Here is a 23,138-nt window from a genome sequence, read left to right on the forward strand (position 1 = left end):
ATTGATGAGGGCCAGTGGAGGGAATTTGACCAGGACACTGGGGTTACCCCCTACTCGTTAAGAGATGTGTCATGGAATTTTTAATTACCAAAGGGAGTCAGGACCTCAGTTTAACATCTCTTTTAACATCTTTTTTTGACTGTATATTGTCCCCATCACTATACTGGGGCATAAGGATTCACACAGACCACAGGGTGAGCACCCCCTTGATGGCCTAACTAACACCTCTTCTAACAGGAACCTAGTTTTTCCAGGAGGTCTCCCATCCAGGTACTGACCAGCTCAACCATGCTTAGCTTCACTGTGTGACCAGTATTAGGTTGCAGGGTGATATGGCTGTGGCATTACTGCATTAAATGTTACTGTATGAGACTTTTAAATTGATGTGCTCGACACTCATACTTTTACATTACGTTATTCATTTAGCTGATGCTTTTATCCAAAGCGACTTACAATTGCTATGTATGTCAGGGGTCGCACGCCTCTGGAGCTACTAGGGGTTAAGTGTCTTGCTCAGGGACACATTGGTGTCTCACAGTGGATTCAAACCTGGGTCTCTCACACCAAAGGCATGTGTCTTATCCGCTGCGCCATCACCCCCCCCCCCTTTTGTGTCTGCACTCTTTTAATATAGTGGTATAATAACTACAGCGCCTTTAACTAAGTGCCTTTAACTTTAACTTTAACTGAGGTGCCCTTGAGCAAAGGACCCTGAACCCCCAACTGCTCCCCGGGCGCCGCAGCAAAAATGACTGCCCACTGCTCCGGGTGTGTGTTCAGTGTGTGTGTGTTCACTGCTGTGTGTGTGCACTTTGGATGGGTTAAATGCAGAGCACGAATTATGAGTATGGGTCACCATACTTGGCTGAATGTCACGTCACTTTTTTGTCACTTTTTTTTGATTATGGCAAATCTGCTGCTTCCACACAGAAATTCAGCTGGAATATTCCCATCAGTTTACAAGTGAAGACGAGAATCAAAGCTTCAGGAAGCAATCTGTAAAGTCTGAGTTTATTAAAGAGGAAAGAGAGGAGATGAGAGATCCAGAACCCTGCAGAATCAAACACACTGAAGATACTGAAGAACTAACAGGTTGGTGCTTATTCTTCATTAATAATGCTGATGGTTCTGAAGTTTCAAGTAGATTTATATTGTGTTTGTTGTAACTGGAAATATCTTTAGAGATCTTCAATAATATTACTAAATCAAATAAAGAACCCGCTGTTACATTAGGGTTTAATTTTGTGTCTTTTCACTTTTTAATGAGTTAATGACAAATAAATGCTTTTTTGCTGTTATTTCAGAGTTGACTGAAGAAAATGAGGACAATGAAGAATTGAGTGAAGTTGAGGAGAAAATTCACTTCAAAACTGGAGAAAACCACTTGAGTTGCTGTCAAAGCAAACAGATAATATTAAAGAAAACAAGAGCCAATAAATCTTTCACCTGCACTCAGTGTGGAAAGAGCTTGAAATGCAAATATAATCTTGATGTTCACATGAGACTTCATACCAGAGAGAAACCGTACAAGTGTTCACACTGTGACAAGAGATTCAGTCGATCAGATCACCTGAAAACACATGAGGTAATTCATACTGGAGAGAAACCATACACCTGTGATCAGTGCGGGAAGAGTTTCACAAACTCAGCAAGTCTTAAGTTACACATGAACATCCACACTAGAGAGAAACTGTACACATGTGATCAGTGTGGGGTAACATTTTTTAAAGCTTCAGTCCTGAAGCAGCATCTGAAAGTTCATACAAAGGAAACGCCACATTCATGTCATTTGTGTGGAAAGATATTTTTACATCTACAACATTTAAAAAAACATCAGAAAACACATACTGGTGTGAGAGATTACATGTGTTTTGAGTGTGAGAAGACTTTTACTTCAGCGAACAGTTTAAAACATCACCAGAGGATTCACACTGGAGAGAAACCTTACAAGTGTTCACACTGTGACAAGACATTCAGTCGGTCAACACATCTGAAAAAACATAAAATTATCCACAGTGGAGAGAAACCATATGCATGTGATCAGTGTGAGAAGAGATTAACAACAAAAGGAAGTCTTTTGCGGCATATGAGAGTTCATACTGGAGAGAAACCATTCACTTGTGATCAGTGCGGAAAGAGTTTTTCACGATCAGCAAACCTTAAGGTACACATGAACATCCACACTAGAGAGAAGCTGTACACATGTGATCAATGCGGGAAAACATTTTTGAGTAGTTCAGAACTGCAATCACACCTGAGAGTTCATACAAAGGAGAAACCACATTCATGTCATTTGTGTGGAAAAAGTTTTTCACGTCTTCAAAGTTTGAAAATACATCAGAAAATACATACTGGTGTGAGAGATTACATGTGTTTTGAGTGTGAGAAGACTTTTACTTCAGCAAAGTGTTTAAAACAGCACCAAAGGATTCACACTGGAGAGAAACCTTACAAGTGTTCACACTGTGACAAGCGATTCAGTCAGTCAGGAGACCTGAAAACACATGAGAGGATCCACACTGGAGAGAAACCGTACAAGTGTTCACACTGTGACAAGAGATTTAGTCGGTCAACACATCTGAAAACACATGAGAGGATCCACACTGGAGAGAAACCGTACAAGTGTTCACACTGTGACAAGAGATTCAGTGTGTCAGCAACTCTAAAAATACATGAGAGGATCCACACTGGAGAGAAACCGTATCACTGCACTGCATGTGGGAAGCATTTCAGTCAATCTTCTGCTCTACACAGTCATACAAAAAACAATCACAGTAATTAGATCATCTTCAGATCCAGCACTTTCAGATCTGATGCTGAGTCCTTCACCAGGTGTGACACATGCATAAATCGGTCATTACAAGTGACATGACAAAGATACATTATCTAATCTTTTCACAGTGAATAAAGTTTATCTTCATCTTCAGAACCAGCAGAATCAACTGTTTGATTTAGATAAACTAGATAAATCCTTGTTTTTCATTTTTCTGCATGATATAAATTATATCTCCTGTTGTTCACATAATGAATAATGTGTCAGTTGTAGTTTGCTTACTCTTCTGCTTTTCTTCATTAAAGTTTTTTACAAACTGCTCTTGTTCAGGAAGCTGAAGAAGAGACTTTAACTTTTAAGAGAGACTGAGATTTATTTTAAATTATGTTCTTCATTGTTGTTTTTAAATTGATTTAAAATGTTTCTAAATAATTCTTCCACTTATAATGAATTTAGGAAATACAGATGCAAGCAAGATCTGCTGTCATGTAGCTCTTCAACTGATCCTTATATGCTTCCCTTTAGCCCCTTTTACACTGCACGTTGGACACGGAAAATTGCCGGATCACCTTCTGTGTGAACGCAAACACGTCCCGGGATTGATTCCAGGATTGTTCCCAGGTCGGGGACCTAGTAACATTGCTGGGTTCAGTCCCAGAATGAGCTCTGTGTGAACAAAAGCCAGAACTAATGCCGTAAATGGTGTCGTAGTGATGATGCACATTAGCGCGCAACTCTTTTACCAGGTGTTTTGAAGGCAGATCAACGTTTGCAAGGAAAAAAATATCCTTATGTCATGTGTCTTTACGGGACCTTTACAGGTTGTGTGTGAACGCACGCACATATTCCATGTAATCACTGGCAGTGTGAAAGGGGCAAAATGTAGCAACCCGGGAACAATTGCCGGGACACATTACCTGTGTATTTTCTGGAATGGCAGTGTGAAAGGGGCTTTTGTATTTTTATAATATTTATTTGAACAGGTACACTGTAAAATATACATTAACCTTAGAAAGGAGAGATGCATTATACCAGGTTGTAGCGCTTATGCTAATTTCCACCTGTAGTCCCTGGGCAGGCTGATGACAAATAGATACACATATTAATAATACATTTACCCCAAAACAGCATTAAAATTACCACAGCCTTTTATTCCTCAGCATTCACTAACAAATAAACTCTCAAATACACATCAATTACAATGCATTATGTGAACATGTTTGTTTTAGAAGAAGCCATTTTTTGGCCTGATGTGAAAAAGTGTTAAAATTTACACGTGGTCAACTCTATTGCCAACTTGTTCCACTGTCTGATGGCCACACTTGAGAAAGCTTAATTATGTTTTCAAAACTAAATATACTATGGTTTTTAAGAATATCACAGTGATGAAATAACTGAAATTTCTTGTCATGAACTTTTATACAATGATTTCATGGGCCTTAATGCTGTTTTACATGCCTGTGACCAGCTCATCATGCAGTAATGAAAGTGCGGAATTATCATCACATTTAGATATAAATTAGATGCATCTATAGTCAGAGAGTTCCTAATATATCTAAAATGTGCTGTTAATTTTCAAAGTTTTAGCTATCTTTTAAATATGTTTTTTTAGATTAAAAATTTGGGTCAAAAATTACAAATTTCGAATAAACCAAAGCAACTGAACAACATTCATTAGGAAAACAGTGTCAATAATGTAAAAATTATAGTTAAAGGCAGTTCATCATTGAATTCAGTGATGTCACCTTTGTTCAGTTTAAATAGTGTCTGTGCATTTATTTCAACGATATCGCTGTAGATGAAGTGTCCCCAACTAAGCAAGCCAAAGACGACAGCGGCAAGGAACCGAAACTCCATCGGTGACAGAATGGAGAAAAAACCTTGGGAGAAACCAGGCTCAGTTGGGGGGCCAGTTCTTCTCTGACCAGACGAAACCAGTAGTTCAATTCCAGGCTGCAGCAAAGTCAGATTGTGCAGAAGAATCATCTGTTTCCTGTGGTCTTGTCCTGGTGCTCCTCTGAGACAAGGTCTTTACAGGGGATCTGTATCTGGGGCTCTAGTTGTCCTGGTCTCCGCTGTCTTTCAGGGATGTAGAGGTCCTTTCTAGGTGCTGATCCAGCATCTGGTCTGGATACGTACTGGATCCGGGTGACTGCAGTGACCCTCTGATCTGGACACAGACTGGATCTGGTGGCCACGGTGACCTCGGAACAAGAGAGTAACAGACAAATATTAGCGTAGATGCCATTCTTCTAATGATGTAGGAAGTACATCGGGTGTTATGGGAAGTGTTACCGGTTCCGGTTTACCCAATTAATGCAGCCTAAAAATCCTTTAACGGATTTGGATATTAAAAGCCTATTAGTATGTTATGTGTGAGCCAGGTTAAAGAGATGGGTCTTTAATCTAGATTAAAACTGCAAGAGTGTGTCTGCCTCCCGAACAATGTTAGGTAGGTTATTCCAGAGTTTAGGCGCCAAATAGGAAAAGGATCTGCCGCCCGCAGTTGATTTTGATATTCTAGGTATTATCAAATTGCCTGAGTTTTGAGAACGTAGCGGACGTAGAGGATTATAATGTACAAGGAGCTCATTCAAATACTTAGATGCTAAACCATTCAGGGCTTTATAAGTAATAAGCAATATTTTAAAATCTATACGATGCTTGATAGGGAGCCAGTGCAGTGTTGACAGGACCGGGCTAATATGGTCATACTTCCTGGTTCTAGTAAGAACTCTTGCTGCTGCATTTTGGACTAGCTGTAGTTTGTTTACTAAGCGTGCAGAGCAACCACCCAATAAAGCATTACAATAATCTAACCTTGAGGTCATAAATGCATGGATTAACATTTCTGCATTTGACATTGAGAGCACAGGCCGTAATTTAGATATATTTTTGAGATGGAAAAATGCAGTTTTACAAATGCTAGAAATGTGGCTCTCTAAGGAAAGATTGCGATCAAATAGCACACCTAGGTTCCTAACTGATGACGAAGAATTGACAGATTAACCATCAAGTCTTAGACAGTGTTATAGGTTATTACAAGCAGAGTTTTTAGGTCCTATAATTAACACCTCTGTTTTTTCAGAATTTAGCAGTAAGAAATTACTCGTCATCCAGTTTTTTATATCGACTATGCATTCCATTAGTTTTTCCAATTGGTGTGTTTCACTGGGCCGTGAAGAAATATAGAGCTGAGTATCATCAGCATAACAGTGAAAGCTAACACCATGTTTCCTGATGATATCACCCAAGGGTAACAAATAAAGCGTGAAGAGTAGCGGCCCTAGTACTGAGCCTTGAGGTACTCCATACTGCACTTGTGATTGATATGATACATCTTTATTCACTGCTACGAACTGATGGCGGTCATATAAGTACGATTTAAACCATTATAATGCACTTCCATTAATGCCAACAAAGTGTTCAAGTCTATGCAAAAGAATGTTGTGGTCAATTGTGTCAAACACAGCACTTAGATCCAATAAAACTAATAGAGAGATACACCCACGATCAGATGAAAAGAGCAGATAATTTCTAGCATCTTGGACAGAAAAGGGAGATTCAAGATTGGTCTATAATTAACTAGTTCTTTGGGGTCAAGTTGTGGTTTTTTGATGAGAGGCTTAATAACAGCCAGTTTGAAGGTTTTGGGGACATATCCTAATGACAATGAGGAATTAAAAATAGTCAGAAGAGGATCTATGACTTCTGAAAGCACCTCTTTTAGGAGCTTAGATGGTATAGGGTCTAACATACATGTTGTTGGTTTAGATGATTTAACAAGTTTATACAATTCTTCCTCTCCTATAGTAGAGAATGAGTGGAACTGTTCCTCAGGGGGTCTATAGTGCACTGTCTGATGCGATACTGTAGCTGACGGCTGAATGGTTGCAATTTTATCTCTAATAGTATCAATTTTAGAAGTAAAGTAAAGTCATTACTGCTGTGATGTTGGGAAATGTCAACACTTGTTGAGGCTTTATTTTTCGCTAATTTAGCCACTGTATTGAATAAATACCTGGGGTTATGTTTGTTTTCTTCTAAAAGAGAAGAAAAGTAATCGGATCTAGCAGTTTTTAATGCTTTTCTGTAGGATAGGTTACTTTCCCGCCAAGCAATACGAAATACCTATAGTTTTGTTTTCCTCCAGCTGCGCTCCATTTTTCGGGCTGCTCTCTTTAGGATGCGAGTATGCTCATTATACCATGTTGTCATACTGGTTTTCTTAACTTTCCTTAAGCGTAAAGGAGCAACTGTATTTAAAATGCTAGAAAAGAGAGAGTACGTAGTTTCTGTTACATCATCAAGTTGTTCTGAGGTTTTTGGATATGCTAAGGAATTTGGATACATCAGTAAGATAACTTAAAAAGCAGTCTTTTGTGGTAGAAGTGATGGTTCTTCCATACTTGTTACAAGAAGTGGAATTTACAATTTTGGCTATATGCACAGAACTAAATAATGATCTGAGATATCATCACTTGGCTGCATAATTTCAACACTATCAACATCAATTCCATGTGACAGTATTAAATCTAGAGTATGATTTCGACAATGAGTAGGTCCTGAAACGTGTTGTCTAACACCAATAGAGTTCAGAATGTCTATAAATGCTGATCCCAATGCATCATTTTCATTATCAACATGGATATTAAAATCACCAACTATTAAAACTTTATCTGCAGCCAGAACTAACTCGGATGTAAAATCACCAAACTCTTTAATAAAGTCTGTATGGTGCCCTGGTGGCCTGTATACAGTAGCCAATACAAACATCACAGGGGATTTATCATTAACATTTGTTTCTCTGGATAATGTTATATGGAGCACCATTACTTCAAACGACTTTTACTTGAAGCCTGCCCTCTGTGAAATCCTGAAAACGTTGTTATAATTTGAAGCAACACCTCCCCCTTTGCCTTTTAGACACGGCTCATGTTTATAACAGTAATCTTGGGGGGTGGACTCATTTAAAATAATGTTATCATCTGGTTTTAGCCAGGCTTCTGTCAAACAGAGCACATCTAGATTATGATCAGTGATCATATTATTTACAAAAAGTGTTTTTGTAGAAAGGGATCTGATATTCAATAAGCCAAGCTTTATCGTTTGTTTATCCGTATTGCATCTGTTTTTTATTTGTTGAACCTCAATTAAATTGTTAATCTTAACTTGGTTTGGATGTTTTTTGTATTTTCTAGTTCGGGGAACAGACCCAGTCTCTATAGTGTGATATCTAGGTGAAAGAGTTAATGTTATTTTTAGTGATCTCCGAATGGCGAAGTCGAACATCATTAGCGCCGGCATGAATAACAATCTTACTGTATTTACGTTTAGCATTAGCCAGCACTTTTAAATTTGCCAAGATGTCAGGCGCTCTGGATCCCGTTAAAAATTTGACTATGGTGGCTGGTGTCTCTATATTCACGTTCCGTACAATAGAATCACCAATAACTAGAGCACTTTCATCAGGTTTCTCAGTGGGTGCATCACTGAGTGTGGAGAACCTGTTTAATGTTTTGATCGGAACAGAAGAGCGGTGTTTTGACCCACGACTACGCTGCCTCACTGTCACCCAGTTGCTCTGCTGCAGGGGCTCTGTTTCCGGAACCGAACAATGTACAGGAATCCCTGAGCTAGACACATCCAAATCCGTTTCTAGATCCCTAACATTCTTACTGTCCTCAATTAAAGTTTGGATGCGTGTCTCTAATTCTGAAATCTTCTCTGTCAGCCTAACTATTAATCAGCATTTTTCACATGTGAATCCCTCATATATAGATAGATAAACTGTACATGTGACAAGAGGTGCAAATAACAATAGTAGGAGAAGCCATTACTCCCCGTGCTTGATGAAAAATTATTACCACAGTTGTTTGATGAACTTGTGAAAAACTGGAGCGAGAGAGAGGAGAGGAGAAAAGAAAACATCGATAGGTTCGAATGAAAACGCTAATGACAAGCTAACGAGTGATAATGCTTTGCAGGTGTATTGCACCAGAGACTATTTATAGAAAGGACTTTGACTGCACTCACGGATATAAAATAAAAGTGAACGATCAAAATTAATCTGATAAGATTGATCGATAATATCAGAAATATGGTGTGAATTAAGTTATATTTTATCACTTTTTAAAAAAAAACAGATAGTGATAGTAAGATAAAGATTCTAGAGAAAAAAATTAAAACAGCTACACGGAGCTACGATTAGCTGCAGAAGGCAAACAGGAAGTAGAGAAAACACTGTCCAACAGCGACACCCGCAGTCAGGGAGTCACCTCACAGTGTGAATGTGATGGAGCGTACCGGGTATCTCGAGATACATTGAGTCTCATATATCCTTTGTGTAGTGAATGCATTTTGCACCTTTATGCACATTTATACATGTTAGTTGATCTATACCGGGCGATGAAAAAGTAGACTATTGTCTGTGTAATCTATTAACTACACACAAAATCTGTCTTTTTACTTAAGAGGCCTACCAGATATGGGTGCCATGTCATAAAACATTATTTTTAATAAGATTGACTTTGTATTTAACATGAATTTCATAAAAAAAAAACATTGTAAGTTACTAATTAAAATGTTTTCTTTTCACCAGCTGAGTACACCATTCTCTAAAATTCAGAAACCATTTGTAGCTTACTTACAAACTCTTACAAACTGCAAACTCTTGTGTTTTCTGATTAAACCACTTCCAAATATAGCTCTTGAGCATACCGCCACTTCTCCGTGCGCCCAGAACGTGCTTTTAGCGTACCGGTACGCTCATTTGGACATCTGTTTTAATAGAAGTTTCAATCCTTTGCTTGCGCTGCCGCTTTTCAGAGCACCCTTCACGATGCACGCTTCCTAATTCGTCCCACCGAGAGCAGAGACTACATTACCCATACACCCTTGAGTTTTACAAGTGAAAAGCGCATGCGTCGCTTTTGCCGCTGTCAGTGTCAACAACTCAACGCGGCCGGAGAGGGTGTGTGAAGCGCGTACACTCGGCTCGGTAAAAATACAAATACAGTGAACAACACTTAATATGCTCTCCTGGCTTCAGACTCTGAGTACTAAAACAACATGGTCAGAATCAGACGACTCGCTGGCTGACAACCCACCAAGCCGGAATGATATCGCTGCAGTTTCAAAATCCTTTTTTCACATTTTATTTATGTTCAGTAGTTCTTTCTAAGGGTATTTTTTTCAAAATCCTTTTGCACATTTTATTTATGTTCAGTAGCTCTTTCTAGCTCAAGCAAATCCACAAACTAATAAAAGGATTTATTATTTTTTATAAGGTCGTCTGTTGACTGCTGTATATAAAACCCCTTCAATATAGTTGTTGTTCAGGTCTCCAAGATGGCGCCAGTGTACCCGGCTTGCCGTCTTTCTCGTCGGTCTCACCTTGTTATACCTGTGGTACCTGTTGTACCTGTCCGTCTGGCATCAGTACTGTTTGTTTTATGCATGGTGTTGCACTGGGACCATGTAGTCTTAGTGCTGACCTACGATCGTCAAGCCTTGCTCAACATACAAAGCTGTATGGGACTTTACCACGGTTTTTGTCCTGCTCTGCATCCTCGATGCTGATCCTCGTACAGTCAACCTGTGGTGGAGTGCGCTCGCTGGCTTCCTTGCTGCGTTCCTGCTCTAAGGAAACGTCGTAGGAAGAGAGGCAGCCGTGGTGGGCTTTGAGTGAGAATCAGACGGGCAATCAAATCTTCGATGAAGTTTCCCTTGGATACCATGAACCTGGATGGTCTTCATTTGGTGCGGCGCTCATGGGAATATAGATATGCTTTTCATCTTACTGTTTTTCCAGATTCTTCTCACTCATCTACTTGTTCTCCTCCTCCGCAACCACAAGTAACGTTAACATTACGGATTCGCTGGAGAGGAGTAAACAGTCAAAATCTATGTCAACTGGATTTTGTTAATCTGGATTTCCCTCAGTCATCGCAGCCTCCTTTGAATATGGCCCTAGTTAATGCTAGATCCATTTACAACAATTTTTATCCTAAATGACTTTCTAACCAGACATGACCTGGATATTTTATTTCTGACAGAGACCTGGGCCAGCGCCGGTGAGTTGTCTGTCTTCGAGGAACTTTGCCCGCCGAACAGTTGTTTCATTAGGACCCCAAGGTCTGCTGGTAGGGGTGGTGGCGTTGCTATGGTTTTTAAACAATCACTTAAAATTCATACAGTCTCTGTTCAGAGCTACTCGTCATTTGAAGTACAGTGCGTAGCATTACAGTCTTCTTCCTCTGCTCTGCTCTGCACTCTCATCTATAGGCCTTATTATTTGGTGATTTTAATATTCATGTTTGCTGCCCCGGTCGTTCCTTGGTTTCTGAGTTCTGTAATGTTTTGGACTCATTTGGATTTACGCAATACATGAATCAACCAACACATGTACGTGGTCATACACTTGACCTTATTATGTCATACGGGATCCCTGTAGATAATGTATTTATTGAAGACGCTACTTTCTTTGATTATAAGCCCATTATTTTTACGATTCCTGTTGTGAGTTCAGCCTTGGTTAAGAAGCATGCAGGATCTTTTTCTCGCTTTATAAACTCTCGTACCGCCTCTCAGTTTAGTGAGAAATATCTAGCTAATACTATTGAGTTGTTGATCTTGAATGCTGAGTCTTTCTATGGCCCTGACGATATACTTTCTCTCTTTTACGCAGCTTGTTCTGATATTTTAGATTCGATTGCCCCTTTGAAGATGAAACAACCAAAGCAAAAACTTTATTATTGGCTGGATGACAATGCTCGTTCGCTCAGACAGGCTTGTCGTAAAGCGGAGAGGAGGTGGAAGCGCGATAGGTTAACAGTGTCATTTGAGATCTTTAAAGATTGTCTGATTATGTTCCAGAATGCTGCTAAGTCAGCTAGATCAAAATATTTTTCTGAATTAATTGCTAAACACTTCCATAAACCTAAGATTTTATTCTCTACAATAAATTCAGTATTTAATCCAAGTTGCCAATTTCACGGGGAAGCCTCGGCAGAACTCTGTGAGAAATTTTTTAAGTTTTTTGCTGATAAAGTGGCATTTATTCGTTCATCCTTCACTTTACATCTTTCAGATCATTTTTTGAATTCGTTGGCTAGTCCGTTTTTCTTTTATAATTTTCAGCACGTCTCCTTAATAGAACTAAATGACCTGGTTAACTAGATGAAGATAACAACTACACCACTTCCACTTCCATTCCATCAGAGATTTTAAAAGCAGTTTTTCCTATAATCGGCCCCAGTGTTCAAGTGTTGATCAATTCATCTTTAAACACTGGGGTAGTCCCAAATAGTTTCAAGCATGCAGTTGTTCAGCCTTTGCTTAAGAAACATGGTTTGGATGAGGGTTGCTTGAATAATTTTCGGCCAATCTCTAAGTTATCATTTTTATCAAAACTTTTAGAAAAAGTTGTGTTATCTCAATTGAACCTGTTTTTAAATACAGCCAAGTTATTAGAACCTCTTCAATCTGGTTTTACTGCCCATCATAGCACAGAGTCTGCCTTGCTAAAAGTGCTCAATGACATTTTAGTTGCAGTATATGCTGGTAAAAATGCTGTATTGATCCTACTTGATCTTACAGCTGCCTTTGATACTGTTGACCATAATATTCTTATTAGGCGTCTAGAGCATTCATTTGGTATTAAGGGTATAGCCTTGAAGTGGTTTAGTTCTTATCTTAGAGACAGGTCCTTTTCTGTGGAGATAGGCAATTTCTCTTCATCTTCTACCCCCATTTTTAGTGGAGTACCTCAGGGCTCCATCCTGGGTCCGCTTCTTTTAAACTTGTATATGCGTCCACTGGGGGATATTGTTAGGAAGCATAACATTAATTTCCATTTTTATGCTGATGATACACAGCTGTATCTCCCTTTGAAAGCTGACGAGTCCATTCAGACCTTGATGGATTGTATTCGGGACATTAAGGAATGGTTATCAATTAACTTTCTCCAACTTAATGAGGACAAAACAGAAGTTATTGTCTTTGGTCCACCAAAACTGAGAATTAATCTCACTAAGGAACTGGTTAACTATTTTTCCTCAGTTTCCTCTCATGTCAGGAACCTTGGTGTCATTATAAAAATAGTTTTTATCAGTTGCGGTTAATTTCCAAACTAAAATCTTTTTTGTCATTCTACGATTTGGAGAAGGTTATTCATGCTTTTATTACTTCTCGCCTGGATTACTGTAATTCCTTGTACTTGGGTCTTCCTCAGTCATCACTTGCTCGGCTCCAGATGGTCCAAAATGCTGCTGCAAGGCTGTTGACCGGGACAAAGAAATACGATCATGTTAACCCAATTTTAGCCTCGCTTCATTGGCTCCCGATCCATTTTAGAATTCAGTTTAAAATTCTATTATTTGTTTTTAAAGCTCTTAATGATCAAGCTCCTTTATATATTAGAGATCTTCTTACTCCTCTTGCTCACACTAGATCTTTAAGATCTTCAGACATGGCTCTTTTATCTATCCCTCGCTCCCGTCTAAAATCTAAGGGAGATAGAGCCTTTGCTGTTGCCGCCCCACGTATATGGAACCAATTGCCTCTCGACATCCGCCTTGCACCTTCAATTGCTATTTTTAAACTTAGAAAACTTTTTGAAAACTTATTTTTATTCCCTGGCATTTTAATTATCTCCTGATGCTGTTTCTGTCTCTTCTGTTTGGTTGTTTATGTGTTTTATTCTATTTGTTTTTACTTTGTTCAGCACTTTGGATAGCCCTGCTATGTTTAAATGTGCTATATAAATAAAATTTACTAACTTACTTACTTACCTCAGGGGATGAGGGGAGTCATCTTTTTTTGTATTAATTTGTATAATTCAGTTTTAAGTGCACCTGATATTTTGTCTCTGTCTCAGTATCTTCTGATGAGAATGTACTTACTTTAATTCCACTATTACTTCCTTTTTTATGCTTATTTTTTTACATATTAGTAAACATATTTACAAATTTTTTATTATTTGTAGTTTTCTTTCACCCTAAATGTATCTTTAAAAAAACATAAATAAATCATATATACATATAGTGTTGAATCATTTACGGAATCTCACATATTAGATGTAGGTCAAACACTTTCACTTATAGTTATATCTTTCACTTATATATAATGCACATTTCTGATTTTAGTGTGTGAAGTGGACTTTTATTTTGGAGGGGAGATATGACATCATAAGACTGTGCCTCCTCCTGCTTTGTTGTGATTCGGCTGAAGGAAGGTTTGTGTTTTTGAAGTGTTCCAAACTGTTCAGGATATTTTGTGCTTCTAAAGAGAACTTATTAATATAATTAATATAACATTGTAATGCTTTGTGTAACATTTTTGAACCTTTTTTGAGCAAAGTGCATCCATTCATAATGACACATTTAGATTGGATTTATTTTCTTTGTTAATTATTCTCATCTTGTCCAAACTCACAGATAATCATCCACATGAAAAACTATTATAAAGATGTTGTTTATTAAAGAGGAGAGTGAAGACATTAGGATTGCAGAAGTGTTCAGCATCAAACATGAAGATAATGAGGAACAAACAGGTTTGTTTCTTTCTCAAAGCTGAACTCATTTGATTCTTTTTCATAGTACAGCTCTACAGGAATTAATGATGTTTCTGAAGAATGTTATACGATTTTCCTAATTATGGCTTTTATTTGACCTGGAGTCTAGGCTAAAGGGATAGTTCACCACCAAATGAAAGTTATGCCTTAATTTACTCACCCTCGAGCTGTCCTATGTGTAAATGACTTTCTTCTTTCAGACGAACACATTCAGAGTTCAGGCTGTTGCTAGCTTTATAATGGACGTGAATAGGAGGAGAGAATTTGGCGGTTGTTCACATTTGACTTACGCACACTCTATGCATTATAAGCACATGAGCTGCACAGCACATCATAGGAGTGTGCACTATGTCATGAATATTAACACATGCATATCCGCATGGCTCCAGAAGCTAGTTGTTTTGTTTAATGAGTTTTAAATAAGTATATTTGTCTTACACAATATTTCTTACACATTGAGTCAATTCAGAAGGCCTTTATGGAGTAGTCTGATTAGTGTACTCTGGTGCATGTGGCCTGTTTTACACCTTCATCTGGACGTTGCCCATCAGTGTCATAGTAAATACATTTATGTTGAGTCCCGGAGAAGTTACAGCATTGATGCTACAAATCCTATACGGTCGTTTTTGTTCATCTCATCATCGCTGTACAAGGAGATCTACATGGACTATTGATCACAGTGCGCTTACTAGCCTTGCCAGATTGGGTAACCGTAACAATGGCAAATCAGAGTTCTCATTTGGAATATTTAAATCCGATCCCTTTCAAATAAAGGCCCTCTGGTCCACGACATCCTCACTGAATGTAAGTTTGATTTTTTTTTGTGTCCAACTGAGATTTGGCAGTGGCCTGATGACTTTCTACACCTGAATCTGCCAGTCCCTCTAGAATATGTCTATTTTTGAAAGCACCAGAGAAGGGGAGAGTAATGCATGTAACTGTGCCTACATCTACCTCATTTGAATCTACTGTTCTTAAGATTAATGGTTAATGTCAATGTCAATGTCACCTTTATTTATATAGCGCTTTAAACAAAATACATTGCGTCAAAGCAACTGAACAACATTCATTAGGAAAACAGTGTCAATGATGCAAAAATGATAGTTAAAGGCAGTTCATCATTGGATTCAGTTATGTCATCTCTGTTCAGTTAAATAGTGTCTGTGCATTTATTTGCAATCAAGTCAACGATATCGCTGTAGATGAAGTGTCCCCAACTAAGCAAGCCAGAGGCGACAGCGGCAAGGAACCGAAACTCCATCGGTGACAGAATGGAGAAAAAAACCTTGGGAGAAACCAGGCTCAGTTGGGGGGCCAGTTCTCCTCTGACCAGACGAAACCAGTAGTTCAATTCCAGGCTGCAGCAAAGTCAGATTGTGCAGAAGAATCATCTGTTTCCTGTGGTTTTGTCCTGGTGCTCCTCTGAGACAAGGTCTTTACAGGGGATCTGTATCTGGGGCTCTAGTTGTCCTGGTCTCCGCTGTCTTTCAGGGATGTAGAGGTCCTTTCTAGGTGCTGATCCACCATCTGGTCTGGATACGTACTGGATCCGGGTGACTGCAGTGACCCTCTGATCTGGACACAGACTGGATCTGGTGGCCACGGTGACCTCGGAACAAGAGAGAAACAGACAAATATTAGCGTAGATGCCATTCTTCTAATGATGTAGCAAGTACATAGGTTGTTATGGGAAGTGTTTCCGGTTCCGGTTTACCTAATTAATGCAGCCTAAAAATCCTTTAACGGATTTGGATAATAAAAGCATATTAGTATGTTATGTGTATGCCAGGTTAAAGAGATGGGTCTTTAATCTAGATTTAAACTGCAAGAGTGTGTCTGCCTCCCGAACAATATTAGGTAGGTTATTCCAGAGTTTGGGCGCCAAATAGGAAAAGGATCTGCCGCCTGCAGTTGATTTTGATATTCTAGGTATTATCAAATTGCCTGAGTTTTGAGAACTTAGCGGACGTAGAGGATTATAATGTAAAAGGAGCTCATTCAAATACTGAGGTGCTAAACCATTCAGGGCTTTATAAGTAATAAGCAATATTTTAAAATCTATGTGATGCTTGATAGGGAGCCAGTGCAGTGTTGACAGGACCGGGCTAATATGGTAATACTTCCTGGTTCTAGTAAGAACTCTTGCTGCTGCATTTTGGACTAGCTGTAGTTTGTTTACTAAGCGTGCAGAACAACCACCAAATAAAGCATTACAATAATCTAACCTTGAGGTCATAAATGCATGGATTAACATTTCTGCATTTGACATTGAGAGCATAGGCCGTAATTTAGATATATTTTTGAGATGGAAAAATGCAGTTTTACAAATGCTAGAAACGTGGCTTTCTAAGGAAAGATTGCGATCAAATAGCACACCTAGGTTCCTAACTGATGACGAAGAATTGACAGAGCAACCATCAAGTCTTAGACAGTGTTCTAGGTTATTACAAGCGGAGTTTTTAGGTCCTATAATTAACACCTCTGTTTTTTCAGAATTTAGCAGTAAGAAATTACTCGTCATCCAGTTTTTTATATCGACTATGCAATCCATTAGTTTTTCAAATTGGTGTGTTTCACCGGGCCGCAAAGAAATATAGAGCTGAGTATCATCAGCATAACAGTGAAAGCTAACACCATGTTTCCTGATGATATCTCCCAAGGGTAAAATATAAAGCGTGAAGATTATCGGCCCTAGTACTGAGCCTTGAGGTACTCCATACTGCACTTGTGATCGATAGGATACATCTTCATTCACTGCTACGAACTGATGGCGGTCATATAAGTACGATTTAAACCATGCTAATGCACTTCCACTGATGCCAACAAAGTATTCAAGTCTATGCAAAAGAATGTTGTGGTCAATTGTGTCAAACGCAGCACTAAGATCCAATAAAACTAATAGAGAGATACACCCACGATCAGATGATAAGAGCAGATCATTTGTAACTCTAAGAAGAGCAGTCTCAGTACTATGATACGGTCTAAAACCTGACTGGAAATCCTCACATATACCATTTTTCTCTAAGAAGGAATATAATTGTGTGGATACGACCTTTTCTAGTATCTTGGACAGAAAAGGGAGATTCGAGATTGGTCTATAATTAACTAGTTCTTTGGGGTCAAGTTGTGGTTTTTTGATGAGAGGCTTAATAACAGCCAGTTTGAAGGTTTTGGGGACATGTCCAAATGACAATGAGGAATTAATAATAGTCAGAAGAGGATCTATGACTTCTGGAAGCACCTCTTTCAGGAGCTTAGATGGTATAGGGTCTAACATACATGTTGTTGGTTTAGATGATTTAACAAGTTTATACAATTCTTCCTCTCCTATGGTAGAGAATGAGTGGAACTGTTCCTCAGGGGGTCTATAGTGCACTGTCTGATGTGATACTGTAGCTGACGGCTGAATGGTTGCAATTTTATCTCTAATAGTATCGATTTTAGAAGTAAAGTAGTTCATAAAGTCATTACTGCTGTGGTGTTGGGAAATGTCAACACTTGTTGAGGCTTTATTTTTCATTAATTTAGCCACTGTATTGAATAAATACCTGGGGTTATGTTTGTTTTCTTCTAAAAGAGAAGAAAAGTAATCGGATCTAGCAGTTTTTAATGCTTTTCTGTAGGATATGTTACTTTCCCGCCAAGCAATACAAAATACCTTTAGTTTTGTTTTCCTCCAGCTGCGCTCCATTTTTTGGGCTGCTCTCTTTAGGGTGCGAGTATGCTCATTATACCATGGTGTCAAACTGTTTTCCTTAACCTTCCTTAAGCGTAAAGGAGCAACTTTATTTAAAGTGCTAGAAAAGAGAGAGTCCATAGTTTCTGTTACATCATCAAGTTGTTCTGAGGTTTTGGATATGCTAAGGAATTTGGATACATCAGGAAGATAACTTAAAAAGCAGTCTTTTGTGGTAGAAGTGATGGTTCTTCCATACTTGTAACAAGAAGTAGAATTTACAATTTTGGCTATATGAAGTTTGCACAAAACTAAATAATGATCTGAGATATCATCACTTGGCTGAATAATTTCAACACCATCAACATCAATTCCATGTGACAGTATTAAATCTAGAGTATGATTTCGACAATGAGTAGGTCCTGAAACGTGTTGTCTAACACCAATAGAGTTCAGAATGTCTATAAATGCTGATCCCAATGCATCGTTTTCATTATCAACATGGATATTAAAATCACCAACTATTAAAAGTTTATCTGCAGCCAGAACTAACTCGGATGTAAAATCACCAAACTCTTTAATAAAGTCTGTATGGTGCCCTGGTGGCCTGTATACAGTAGCCAGTACAAACATAACAGAGGATTTATCATTAACATTTGTTTCTTTGGATAATGTTATATGAAGTACCATTACTTCAAACGAGTTATACTTGTAGCCTGCTCTCTGAGAGATCCTGAAAACGTTGTTATAAATTGAAGCAACACCTCCCCCTTTGCCTTTTAGACGCGGCTCATGTTTATAACAGTAATCTTGGGGGGTGGACTCATTTAAAATAATGTAATCATCTGGTTTTAGCCAGGTTTCTGTCAAACAGAGTACATCTATATTATGATCAGTGATCATATTATTTACAAAAAGTGTTTTCGTAGAAAGGGATCTGATATTCAATAAGCCAAGCTTTATCATTTGTTTATCCATATTGCTTCTGTTTTTTATTTGTTGAACCTCAATTAAATTGTTAATCTTAACTTGGTTTGGACGTTTTTTGTATTTTCTAGTTCGGGGAACAGACACAGTCTCTATAGTGTGATATCTAGGTGAAAGAGTCTCTATGTGCTGAGAATTAACTGACCTTTGTGACGGGAGGCAGCTAGCAGACGGTCGGTTTAGCCAGTCTGTCTGCTTCCTGACCTGGGCCCCAGTTAGTCAAGTATAAACACTAAGACTATTTGCCATATTTCTAGAGAGAAGAGTGGCGCCACCCCAGGAGGGATGAAGACCATCTCTTTTAAACAGGTCAGGTCTGCCCCAAAAGCTCGTCCAATTGTCTATGAAACCTATGTTATTCTGTGGGCACCACTTAGACATCCAGCCGTTGAGTGATGGCAGTCTGCTATGCATCTCATCACCACGGTAAGCAGGGAGGGGACCAGAGCATATTACAGTGTCTGACATCGTGCTTGCAAGTTCACACACCTCTTTAATGTTATTTTTAGTTATCTCCGACTGGCGAAGTCGAACATCATTAGCGCAGGCATGAATAACAATCTTACTGTATTTACGTTTAGCATTAGCCAGCACTTTTAAATTTGCCAAGATGTCAGGCGCTCTGGCTCCCGGTAAACATTTGACTATGGTGGCTGGTGTCTCTATATTCACGTTCCGTACAATAGAATCACCAATAACTAGAGCACTTTCATCAGGTTTCTAAGTGGGTGCATCACTGAGTGGGGAGAACCTGTTTAATGTTTTGATCAGAAAAGAAGAGCGGTGTTTTGACCCACGACTATGCTGCCTCACCGTCACCCAGTTGCCCTGCTGCTGGGGCTCTGTTTCCGGAACCGAACAATGTACAGGAATCCCTGAGCTAGACGCATCCAAAGCCGTATCTAGAGCCCTAACATTCTTACTGTCCTCAATTAAAGTTTGGATGCGTGTCTCTAATTCTGAAATCTTCTCTGTCAGCCTAACTATTTCCCTACATTTATCACATGTGAATCCCTCATCAGCGACAGATATAGATAAACTGTACATGTGGCAAGAGGTGCAAGAAACAATGATAGGAGAAGCCATTACTCACCGTGCTTGATGAAAATTCTTACTGCGGTTGTTTGATGAACTTGTGAAAAACTGGAGCGAGGGAGAGGAGAAAAGAAAACAGCGATAGGTTCGAATGAAAACGCTAATGACAGGCTAACGAGTGCTAACGCTTTGCAGGTGTACTGCACTCACGGAAATAAAATAAAAGTGAACGATCAAAGTTAATCTGATAAGATTGATCGATAATATCAGAAATATGGTGTGAATTAAGTTATATTTTACCACTTTAAAAAACAGAGAGTGATAGTAAGATAAAGATTCTAGAGAAAAAAATAAAATAAAAACAGCTATACGGAGCTACAATTTGCTACAGAAGGCCAACAGGAAGTAGAGAAAACACTGTCCAACAGCGACACCCGCAGGCAGGCTATGTTCAACACTTCAACACTTGGTACTCTAAATCGGCCTCCTAAGACAAACTCAAAAATTTTTAAATAATTTTTTACTTTTTTATGCTCCATTTCTCCTACTGAGATTATGCTGAGTGATTTTAACATCCATGTCGATAATGCTGACAGTCCACTTACAAGGTAATTTATATTATGTTGATAGTTTTGGTATACAGCAATATGCCAATAGACCTACTCACTCTAAAGCCTTTCCTCATGAGCAATCCGGATGCATCATGCCTACCATAGTGGACCCTAGCGAACTCGCAGATGTGGAAAGTATAACACAAGCCTTGAGGACATATTCTTGGTCTTATTTGCTGCTCTGGAATAACTCCTCATAATTGTACAGTTTCAGTCTTTCACGCAACTTATTGACAGTGAAAGTTCTAAACCTAGGATGGCTTGAGGGTGAGTAAATAATGGGGTAATTTTCATTTTTGGGTGAACTAACCTTTTAACTTGTATTTTTCTCTGTTCACCTTAGACCTGAAGTTGCTGAAAGAAGAATGTCAAGAACTGAATGAAAATGAAGAGAAGTACCTGGTTGAGAGAAATCTTGATTTCATAATGGAAGAAAAATACTTTAGCTGCTTGCAGTCTAAAAAGACTTCCACACGAAAAAGAGCTCAGAAGACAGGAACTAGAGGGTTCTCCTGCAAGCACTGTGGAAAGTTTTTTAATCATAAAGGAAATCTTAAAAAGCACACACAAATTCACACTGGAGAGAAGCCTTTCACCTGCCAACAGTGTGGAAAGAGCTTCAATGAAAAAAGAAATGTAAAACTCCACATGAGCGTTCACACTGGAGAGAAGCCTTTCACCTGCAAACAGTGTGGAAAGAGCTTCACTGACAAAAGAAACGTATATCGCCACATGAGAATTCACACTGGAGAGAAGCCTTTCACTTGTCAACAGTGTGGGAAGAGTTTCACACAAAAACAGCATCTTAATGTCCACATGAGCATTCACATTGGAGAGATGCCTTATACATGCACTCAGTTTGGGAAGAGTTTCACACAAAAACATCTTAAAGTCCACATGAGGAGTCACAATGAAGAGAAAGCTTTTACTTGCCAACAATGTGGAAAGAGCTTCTATGAAAATGTACACCTTAAAGTCCACATGAGAGTTCACTCTGGAGAGAAGCCATTCACCTGCCAACAGTGTGGAAAGAGCTTCTCTCAAAGAGCACATCTTAAAATCCACATTAGAAGTCACACTGGAGAGAAGCCTTTCACCTGCCAACAGTGTGGAAAGAGCTTCTCTCAAAGAGCACATCTTAAAATCCATGTTAGAAGTCACTCTGGATAGAAGCCATTCACCTGCCAACAGTGTGGAAAGAGCTTCTCTCAAAGAGGACATCTTAAAATCCATGTTAGAAGTCACTCTGGAGAGAAGCCATTCACCTGCCAACAGTGTGGAAAGAGCTTCTCTCAAAGAGCACATCTTAAAATCCATGTTAGAAGTCACTCTGGATAGAAGCCATTCACCTGCCAACAGTGTGGAAAGAGCTTCTCTCAAAGAGGACATCTTAAAATCCATGTTAGAAGTCACTCTGGAGAGAAGCCATTCACCTGCCAACAGTGTGGAAAGAGCTTCTCTCAAAGAGCACATCTTAAAATCCACATTAGAAGTCACACTGGAGAGAAGCCTTTCACCTGCCAACAGTGTGGAAAGAGCTTCTCTCAAAGAGCACATCTTAAAATCCATGTTAGAAGTCACTCTGGATAGAAGCCATTCACCTGCCAACAGTGTGGAAAGAGCTTCTCTCAAAGAGGACATCTTAAAATCCATGTTAGAAGTCACTCTGGAGAGAAGCCATTCACCTGCCAACAGTGTGGAAAGAGCTTCTCTCAAAGAGCACATCTTAAAATCCATGTTAGAAGTCACTCTGGATAGAAGCCATTCACCTGCCAACAGTGTGGAAAGAGCTTCTCTCAAAGAGGACATCTTAAAATCCATGTTAGAAGTCACTCTGGAGAGAAGCCATTCACCTGCCAACAGTGTGGAAAGAGCTTCTCTCAAAGAGCACATCTTAAAATCCACATTAGAAGTCCCACTGGAGAGAAGCCTTTCACCTGTCATCAGTGTGGAAAGAGCTTCACAACAGCAGTGAACCTCAAATACCACATGAGAATTCACACCGGAGAGAAGTTGTTCAGTTGTGATCAGTGTGGAAAGAGTTTCAAACAAAACAAATCCCTTAACTGTCACCTGAGTTCACCCAAGAAATGTGGAAAAAGTGTCAGTCTAAACCAGGGGTCAGAAATCTTTATTTCATGAAGTGCCATTTTTAAGTTTCCTAGTTAATGCCTGTGCCACATCCCATATACCATATATATTAAATATTTGTTCAGTTTGCATGTCCATGTTGATGACTCTTTTTCAAAGGGCATTTACCCCTGGTCTTTTTTTAAGATTAGATATCTATGCGGTCAGAGAAAACACATGAATTGACTAGGTATACATGAACTGAGTCTCCGCATGCATCACAGTCATTTAGTTTAGTCATTTAGTCAAGAGTTTAGCACCAAAACCGATTAAATACACCTGTACAGCTAATCAAGGTCTAACTAAGCATACTAGAAACTTTCTGCCAGGAGTTTGGAATTATGGTTGGAA

The 23,138-nt window shown here is 39.0% G+C and overlaps 2 protein-coding genes and 1 pseudogene across 3 annotated transcripts in view; all 3 read left to right on the forward strand.

Moving 5' to 3' along the window:
• The window catches only part of LOC132155035 (zinc finger protein 271-like), an 84,633-nt gene extending 81,814 nt beyond the window's left edge, over positions 1-2,819 (forward strand). The window contains exons 8-9 of one of the 2 annotated variants that reach the window (XM_059563837.1): positions 1,860-2,170; positions 2,423-2,819. In XM_059563837.1, coding sequence (XP_059419820.1) covers positions 1,860-2,170; positions 2,423-2,782 — 671 coding nt within the window. In that variant the 3' untranslated portion in view covers positions 2,783-2,819. Of the gene's footprint in view, positions 1-930; positions 1,093-1,304 lie in introns of both variants that reach the window. The other variant, XM_059563997.1, reaches the window with a different exon arrangement.
• The window catches only part of LOC132145434 (E3 ubiquitin-protein ligase TRIM35-like), a 188,556-nt gene that overhangs the window by 48,578 nt on the left and 116,840 nt on the right, over positions 1-23,138 (forward strand). The gene's annotated exons all lie outside the window — the stretch shown is intronic.
• LOC132159200 (gastrula zinc finger protein XlCGF57.1-like) lies at positions 14,216-22,805 on the forward strand (annotated as a pseudogene).

Source organism: Carassius carassius, chromosome 1 (assembly GCF_963082965.1).
Source record: "Carassius carassius chromosome 1, fCarCar2.1, whole genome shotgun sequence".
Lineage (NCBI taxonomy): Eukaryota > Metazoa > Chordata > Actinopteri > Cypriniformes > Cyprinidae > Carassius > Carassius carassius.